The sequence below is a fragment of the Pteropus alecto genome, unplaced genomic scaffold (assembly GCF_000325575.1).
Source record: "Pteropus alecto unplaced genomic scaffold, ASM32557v1 scaffold22, whole genome shotgun sequence".
NCBI classification, from domain to species: domain Eukaryota; kingdom Metazoa; phylum Chordata; class Mammalia; order Chiroptera; family Pteropodidae; genus Pteropus; species Pteropus alecto.
In genome coordinates this window covers 10,456,086-10,465,202 of record NW_006434839.1, presented here as the reverse complement: position 1 = coordinate 10,465,202, position 9,117 = coordinate 10,456,086, and the positions used below count along the sequence as shown (strand labels likewise).

Genomic DNA, 9,117 nt, shown 5'->3' with positions numbered 1-9,117 from the left:
TACTTAGCGTTAAGTTTAGCCACATTTACCAGGGAAACCAAAATAACTGTGGCTTAACTGAGACAGGGGTTATGTCTCTACAGCAGTCCAAGGCCAGTATGGCATCTTGGCTCCATGAAGTCCTCAGGGACCCAGACTCCTTCAGCTCCCTACTTGCCATTCATAAGGTGAGCTCAGCGTCCTCATGATCCTAGATAGCGCCAGAACGCCAGCTGCCACATCCACAGTTTGGGCATCGGGATGGAGGAAGAGATGAAAAAGGAAGGGGCAAGGCACATGACACAGGACCTGCCACTTGTTACTTCTGCTTGTATTTAATTGGCCAGAATTCAGTCCCATGGCTATACCTAATTAGGAGACACTGGGAAGTGTAGTATTTATTCTGGATGGCCACATCCCCAGCTAAACTTGGATGTTCTATTACTTGGGAAGAAGAGAAGAATAAATATTGGAAACAATAGCAGCCTCTGTACTATACAGAGGTTAAGTGTATTGATACGTCGATATGTGTATGTGCACGTGATGTGTGTGAGCATTTGTGTTATGTGTTGCGTGTTGGTGAACAAGGTTCTCTCCATCATTTTCATCTCAAATGGACCTGGTATCAATTCTTTCTACAGCTCTTATGAAGCTCCCCTAAACCAGGCTTCTCCTCTGAGGTAGACTTAGCAGCAGCTTCTTAATTCCACGTTTCAAGGAACTGTCATTTATTTTCAGCATCCGCTGAAGCATATTACCAGTGGTGATAGAAGGGGCTTATAAAACTGTTTTCCTATTCAGGTATTATAGGGTGGCCATTATGTGAGAGCGACTATGACCAGAGTTAATCTGGTAATAAATTCTCTTGGGAAGGAGGGTGTCATTATTACCTAAATCCTAGGTGATAGGATAGGACTCAATCTTGTGCTACAGGCGGAAGACCCAGAAATACCAGGCCCCCTGCTGAGATGGCCCAGGGGAGGCAGCAGGCCAAGTGCTTGATTCAGGGTTGGCTATAGATAGTGTTGCCTGAGCATTTCAAGCCCTGCCCAGTAGTTACACAATTCAAAAAAAGCTGGCATTTACCCGCCTCACCTTATAACACAGACACACAGACACACAGACACAGACACAGACAGACAGACAGACAGACACACACACACACACAGACAGACACACACACACACACACACACACACACACACACACGGGCTTTCCAGGTTCATCTCACTTACCCTTTCAGCCAGGTGGAGTTAGTTCCATTTTATAGATGGGAATGGATGCTTTCGGGAGGTTAAGCATCTTGCCCAGAGACACACAGCTAACAAGGGCAGAATCCACAGCTGAAGCTCCGGGGCCTGACCACTGTGCTGTCCACCTTTGCAAGGGTTTCATGGAATCACTCTGGGGGATCGGCACTATTTAACTCTGTTCCACAAAGGTTTGGTGGAAACGTTTACTCAGGTAATAAGTAATTAATAGAGGGAGTTTTAACTTTTTAATAGAGAAAACCAGCACAAAAACATCTCAAGTACCCCCTCCCGAATTACTCAGTATTTTTCATATTTGAAGTCCTAGAGCAGGCTATCTGTTCCCAAGTGCCAAGGTCCCAGGAGCTGCCCTTAGCTGGGCATTGGGGCGGTTTCTAATTTGAACTTTTCCTTAAAGGCTAGTTCTCTAGCCTTTGGGGAGGGAGGTAGAAAGGACCCCAGTCTTTCTAGAGGAAGCAGCCCTGCGTGTGAGTCCCAGCTCTGTCACTTACCTATTTGGCTTTGGGCAAGTAAATGCATCTCCCTGAGCTTCATTTTTTTCCCCTTCTATAAAATTCAGATAAAAAATATACCTTTGATCAAGCATTATAGTGTATAAACAGACTGCTAATTTCTATTACATTGCCAGGATATGAATTGTACTAATAATGCCACCTATGTACAGAAAATGTATTGTCTGTCTTTAATAGGATCCAGATGAGGCAGAACACTATAAGTGGAGATTAATTTTTGCTATCCCAAGAAACTTCATGTAAAATTTATTTACATTTAATTATTATTTCAGGCTCATCCACATATGCTTAGCATGGATCATTGGCCACAGTTAACAAAAACATTTAACTTTATTAATTTTTGCCTCATGTATCTCATTAAAACGTCGCAGCTTAATCAAGGATCTACATATTGTTAATTTTAAAATTCATGATTCTGTGATGTTGAAAGTTTCAAACGTTCTGGGGAGATATGTAATATATTCTCTCCTGCCTTTGTGACCTTGCACCTGCCACTTTCTTGGTGATTATAACAACCACTTTCTACTCTTACTAACCCCTACTCCGTCTTTAATACTCATCTCAGGTTGACACCTCCTCCAGGTAGCCCCCTTTGATTCCCATGATATCTTTTACTTGTCTTTCTTGCTAAGCTCTTTCTTCCTGAATCGGAATGACCTGTTTACTTATTTGTCTCTCCTATCGAACTGTAAGCAACTTGACAGTAAAGAATACCTGTTGTTAACTATTGTATCCTTGGTGCCTAAAACTGCCTGTGACATATTGTCAGACCTTCCATAAGTGCTAGTTGGATTCAGGCTCCCAGTGGGAGAGAAAGGAAGTAATAAAGCCAATGATAAATGCCATTAGAGATAGCAGCAGGCTACTGTAAGAGTAATGGGAGGACAAGTAATATAATCTCTAATAATGGGGTACATTTCAGAATACCTTTAGAGCTCTTCCACATGCATTATCTAATTTGATCCTTATAGAAGTCTGGAGAGAGGTATATTGCAGGGGATAAAAAGTAGAGTTTTTAGCAGTTATGTAATTTGCCTGAAGTCTTAAAGCTAGTAAATGGCCGGGTTTAAACTGTAAAAGCCCCCTTTTCTTCCTTGAAGCACACAAAGAAGTCACATTGTCACTGCAATTTCCATTCACCCATACCCTGGCTTACTCCTCTCTGGTCTACAGGAAACCTCCTCGTGGTTTTATTGTCCAGGCCTGGCCTCTCGAGGGGAATGCATTTTATTAATGTTTCCAGATAATGAATTGTCTTTGACTCTGAGTAAATGAGAGCCAGGGCAGGAAGCAGAGCTCATTTTTATCCACGTCCGATAATGTGTTTGGTAACAGGGCGTGTGGTGTTTTCTGAGATACCAGCAACTTGCTATGTGTGGTTCCTTTTGTTCTCAGGCCCAAGAAGAACATCTGGGAAGAAAAATGCATTGTGGACTCCTGTGCCGATTCCTGTGGCTTTGGCCCTTTCTCTTCTACATTGAAGCTATGCCCATCCGAAAAGTCCAGGATGACACCAAAATTCTCATCAAGACGATTGTCACCAGGATCAATGATATTTCACACACGGTACAGAGGGTCTGGGGAGACAAACTAGAACTGTGGCCAGCCCATGGGGAACTGGGACTAAAGAGGTTAGCCGAGGCCGGTGCAGTGGCATGGAGGTGGCCCTGACTCCCCTACTGCACAAACATCTGCTTTTTTCTTCTCCTTCCTTCCATCTCTCACCTCCTTACTCTCCTTCCTCCTTGACTGGAATCCTAGTGCCTAGGACCAGAGGGAGCCATAATGGTCCTTGTGTCCCCTTGGCAGGTGACTGGATCCCCAGCAGCATCCCCTTTGGGCCTTCATCTCGACCAGAGGGAGCCATAATGGTCCTTGTGTCCCCTTCGCAGTTGACTGGATCCCCTTTGGGCCTTCATCTATCTCTAGAATGTGCTCATCAGTGGGCGTTCTTCCTATTTATTTATAGCTGAGCTCTGATACTGTGAAGCATCTCCCCATTGCTGCTGGTCCTCCCTGCCAGGGCCACACAGACAAGCAAGTCTACCCTCTTTTACATACGACCCTCTACATATTTGCAAACAGCCATCAGTGCCCACTGGGCATTGCTCTGGGGTCCACAGACCTAGACCTTCAGCCATCTCCCAGGTGAGGCTTGCTTTGGAATTAGAAAGACTAAGTGTGAATCTTCACACTTCTGTTCTCTATCTACAAAATCTTAAGCTAGTTCCTCAGTGTCTTGCTTTCATCATCTAGATAACAAGACTATCATCTAGCATTCACAAGGTCATAATGAGATTAAATTACAGAAAGCAAGTGACACCCCGCCCCCCTGCAGAACCAGAACCAAGTGTGCACTCATTAAAAGTTTGCAGCTGTGGTTTTTGGTAGCCTCTGGCCTTAAAAGCCCGTTTTTTCACCCTGCATGGATCAGTCTGGAGACTTCTATGTCTCCTAGCCACTGCGGGTGTCTGACAGTGGCCTTGGGCAGGGAGGTCAGAAGCAGGGACAGCTCAGAACTAGACAGAGTCTTGGCCATTTCATCAAGAGAAACCCTTAAGTCTCCTTGCTTTCAAAATAGTCGTTTAGCAAGGCTGCCTGTGATAGCTACAGAGTGTCCCTCTTATGCGGTTCAGGGAGTGACTGGCGCGAGCAGTTGGGAAAGGGAACCCCTCCTGGTAAGCAGAGTTATTAGGGCAGAGGAGTGAGGTGGGACATTCGCTGGGGATGGCCTTGATCCCTGAAGGGGCTGAGACTCCATGGAGGGCCTGGCTGAGAGTGGGAAGTCTGCTGACAGTGGAAGGGAATGAGGACGTCTGGGAAAGGGGCACGTCTGGAGGATCTCAGTGCCAGGAGAAGAGCCTTAACGAACTAAAAAAAAAATAGGGAGTCGTGTCTGGTTCCACAGCAGAGGCCATTTTGAGAAGAGAACTACCTGTAAAGTTTGGTCTAGACCTGGAGGACAGGGTGGTTCGGGAAGGGCAGGAGGAGAGAAGTCCAGGAGACCAGGTTCATGGCTTGGCAGCCGCCTAGGTGCAACAAATAAGGGCCTACGCCAGTACGGGGCAGAAGGGCGGGAGGACTCAACTAAGGGAACGAACCTCCGCATCCCGTGGAAAGGCTGAGGGCTTTAGAGAACCGACTCCTCTCCCGCCCGACTGAGCTCCTGCTCTCTCTCTTCCTCCTCCACAGCAGTCGGTCTCCTCTAAACAGAAGGTCACTGGTTTGGACTTCATTCCTCGGCTCCACACTGCTCTGACTTTGTCCAAGATGGACCAGACATTAGCAATCTACCAACAGATCCTCACCACTCTGTCTTCCAGAAACGTGATCCAAATATCTAACGACCTAGAGAACCTCCGGGACCTTCTCCATCTGCTGGCCTCCTTCAGAAGCTGTCCCTTCCCCCGGGCCAGCAGCCCGAAGACCTTGAAGGGCCTGGGTGATGTCCTAGAAACCTCGTTCTACTCCACAGAGGTGGTGGCCCTGAGCAGGCTGCAGGGGTTTCTGCAGGACATGCTACAGCAGCTGGACTTCAGCCCTGGGTGCTGAAGTCTTGATGGCCTCTCTTCCCAAAGCTGAGGGAGGAAACCTGGGCTTCTAGGTGTTGCCAGAAGAGAGCCTATACGGACATCCTTTATCCAGGCCTTCGGTCCGTCTTACTCTCACTCTTCCAAGCCACCCTTCCGAAGGCATAAGACTCCAAGACGCGAAACCAAAGATAGAAATACGTGATTCCGTGCTCACCGGGAAGGGGGCCCATCCAGCGGCAGCGGGAGGGCTGAATCTGGGATGCTCACAGGCCTTCCTCCCTGTTCCATCTCCCCTCTCACTGCATGCTGCAGCGTGACCTGGGGTGATTCCAGGAGGTGGGCCGCAGAGCCCCTGAACCATCAGATCAAGGTTCCATCTGAGAATTCTGGGGAGCATCTTGGAGGCTACATCCACACACACCAAGCGACACAAGCCAGAAGCACCTATTTATTTATTACCCTTTTTATTCTGCATGTATTTGAAGTATAACATGCTGTTCCCGGCTCTTTGGGGTCAGCCAAGGCCAGACATGCTCCTGGGGTGCCGTTTCCAACCCCATCGATGATGGGCTTTGTGTGGGGAGGGCGAGGGTGGGGGTGCAGAGAGGGCATCACAGGAAGTCACTTCCATGAGTGATTTCAAAGAGCCCTTCCCCCAAAGTATCTTGCTGATTACTCTGGAGATTAAATGAGATAATACCCAGCACAGTGTCTGATTCACAGGAGATATAAGTGAACCTCCTTCTTCATCTCACAGTTAGCAACAGGCATCAAATGTCAGCGAACCAGGCCCAATAGCACGTGGGCGCAGACTCGCCTTCAGGTAGATGACAGACGCACTAGCTCAGGTCGGGGAGGAACAAGCGGGGACCAAGAAAGGGGGAAGTCGCAGGTGGCTGGGCAACCTACGTGGTTCACTTAGCAGCTCGGCGAAGTGGCTGACCTCTGTACCTGTCAAGACTCCTTTAGTTTCCAGTGACAGAAGCCCAAGGCAAACTAACTTAAATTTAAAAAGAGAAATTTTTGGCCCATGTCGCTGAGAGGTCCAGGCCATGATTCATCTCTTAAACACTTTCCTCTGCACTCGTCCCCAGGACCCTGGAAGATGCTGATGCCATGATCCACCCCAGTCCCTGCCTGCCTGAGGTAGGTAACAGGAGTTTAAGGATGATGTGTTTGCCCCTTTGGTGGCCGCCTGGGACTGTCAGAGCTGTCTTGTTTATGAGCAGTCACAGCCGGAGAAGCCACCCACCCCCAAGTAGCTTGGAAGGCCAGCCACCAGTAAAGATCCCGAGAAGTCATTCCCTCCTCTGTGAGGGGACTCCCAGGGTCAGCATGGAAGGGCCTGTTCTTCAAATTGTCCTTCCAGATCCTTTTCCACCCTCAAGCATTCTCTTGCAATCCCCTGAGGCAGCAGCTCCCATATGCCAAACAGCCGACAGAGTCTGGGGGAAGCATCTGGCCATGTTCAACCTCCAAGGTCAGGACTTTTGCAGAGTCTAATGAGAAAGCATCAGGTCAACCCAGCAGGACCTTTCAGAAGACTCTACCCGAGAAGCTTGCTGCACAACAGCATACAACCAAAAAAATAATTACATCCCATTTTTCCAAAAGGAAAGCAATTTATTCCAGGCTTTCAACATCAGGATCTGAGTCTAAAGATGTCTGACCACACAAATCTAGGTTAAGTTCACTGGTACACCATCATCCTCAGCTCCAGGGGGTCCTTGCCCTGGGAACTCACCATCTCTGTCCTGAGTACGGTAGAATCAAGGATGTAAAGAAGGAGCCCCATGCCCAGCCCTCACCTCAGGCAGCTCCCAGCCCAGAGGATGCTTAACACTCAGGCCAGTTACCTCTCTGAGCCTCAGTTTGTCATCTGGTCACCTGAGGAACAATAGCACCTTCTTCACAGGCCTGTAGAAGATTAGATGATAAAACGTTTGGGAAGCTACTGGCCCAGGGACTGATATACGAAAAGCACTCAATAAAAAAGCACTTAAGTTGGGAAGCAAAAGAAATGAAAATTGCTGCAGCAGACACTTTGATGCCCCGGCCACCTCGGGGGGAGCTGCGGCTGTGCAGTTCCCTTCCGCAGTGCTCCCCTCATCTCTCCACTTTGATGCCCTCTCGGCCGGCCTGCGTGGGGCAGCCTGAAATAAGGAGGGAGCGAAGGCCCCAGAGGAGCAAATCTAAACCAGCAGGAAATGAGGCTCTGTGAGTAAATGCCCCAGCCTCTGACCCCCCACAGGGGCAATCCTGAGGCATATTCTACCTGGATTGAGCCCCAGGTGCCCACACCAGTCCCCACATCAATGAGGCGGCCTCACCTGGCTCTTCCTCCTGCCTGTCTCGCTCTCCCACCCCTCACTCCTGCTTCCTGTGGTCACCTCCCAAATACACCTTCTGCACTAGAACCCTCATCTTGGGCGCTACTGTCAGAGGAACTCAAAATAAGACAACTGTAAAGCAAATGGAGATGGATTCGGATGCTGGGAGAACTGTAAAGCCAGGTTCCAGAGAGGTCCAAGAACCACGCACCAAGACTCAGAGAACCGCTGGGCTGTCCTAAGGAATGGGGCGTAAGAGAGGAAAGAAGAGAGGGGTCCTCAGGAAGAAGGGGATCCACTTCAGGAAGGCTTGACATGGGAAAGAGAGCAAGAACAGGAAGAGAATCTACTAAAATAGGAAAATTACAAGATCAATGGAAGGAAGGAAGGAAGGAAGGAAGGAAGGAAGGAAGGAAGGAAGGAAGGAAGGAAGGGAGGGAGGAAGGGAGGAAGGAAAGAAAGGGAAAGGAAAGTGAAGGAGGGGTAGAGGAAGAGGTGAATGAAAATAAGAGAAATATAAAGTTAAACAGCGCCTGTCTTAGTGTGTTTGAACCAAAAATCTAAATACAATAGTCTGAGTAGCTTATAAACAACAGAAATTTATTTCTCAGAGTTCTGGAAGTTGGAAATGCAAAATCAAGATGCCAGCAGATTCTATGTCCGCTGAGGACACACTTCCTGGTTCATAGACCACGTCTTTCACGGTGTCCTCACACAGGGGAAGGGGCCAGGGAGCTCTGTGGGGTCTCTTTCATAAGGGCGCTGATCCCACTTACGAGGGCTCCACCCTCATAACCTGATCACCTCCCAAAGGCCCCATCTCCTAACGCCATCACACTGGATGTCAGGATTTTGGGGGAAACACAAACATTCCATCTATGCTATGGTGTCACCTTATGGTAATTGATTGGAGGGAAGATCAGGCTCAATTAAAGGAGTCCCAATTATTGAATATTTTCTTCATAAAAATGTCTTTTTACAGTCCTGGGAACTGATGTTAGCAGATCTTCCTTCCACTGACCTCCCACAGCCCCCTTCGCTCCTGTGCACGTGCTCACGAGCCACCATTTCCGTCAAGGTTTCTCCAACACACCCTCCCCGCCTGGGCTGTGAGCCTCTGCTCGTAAGCAAATTCTGCAGAAAGCCTGGAAACAATACTAACCATTAAAGGTTCAACTTCTTATGAGAATTCTGTTCACTCTTCATTGCTCAGTAAACCTCTACTTTTTGAGATCAAAGATATAGGTCCAAACCAACTAAAAAGACAACTTTGAGACAATGATGGAAATTCGAATATGGATTCTGTTTTAGATTATAATAAGGAATTATTGTTCATTGTATTAGCTGTGATGATGGCGTTGTGATTATTTTTAAATGCTTTCTTAATCATTAGAGATTCAAACTGAAGTAGTTTAGGGTGAAACGCGATGCCGTCTGGGATTTGTTTTACATTACTTCAAGAAAAAAATACATATATGTTATTAAAAATACA

General features: G+C 47.6%; 1 protein-coding gene across 1 annotated transcript; it reads left to right on the top strand.

Moving 5' to 3' along the window:
- Positions 1 to 3,155: 3,155 nt before the first annotated feature.
- On the top strand, positions 3,156 to 5,335 carry LEP (leptin). Its single transcript, XM_006910545.1, has 2 exons — positions 3,156 to 3,328; positions 4,955 to 5,335. Exons 1-2 carry the CDS (start codon positions 3,185 to 3,187, stop codon positions 5,312 to 5,314), a joined length of 504 nt encoding a protein of 167 aa, XP_006910607.1. The 5' UTR covers positions 3,156 to 3,184; the 3' UTR covers positions 5,315 to 5,335.
- Positions 5,336 to 9,117: the final 3,782 nt, after the last annotated feature.

Coding starts and splice junctions, on each gene's coding strand:
- LEP (XM_006910545.1), top strand. CDS start 3,185: ATGCATTGTGGACTCCTGTGCCGATTCCTGTGGCTTTGGCCCTTTCTC. Junction 3,329..4,954: donor TCAATGATATTTCACACACG/GTACAGAGGGTC, acceptor CCTCCTCCACAG/CAGTCGGTCTCCTCTAAACA.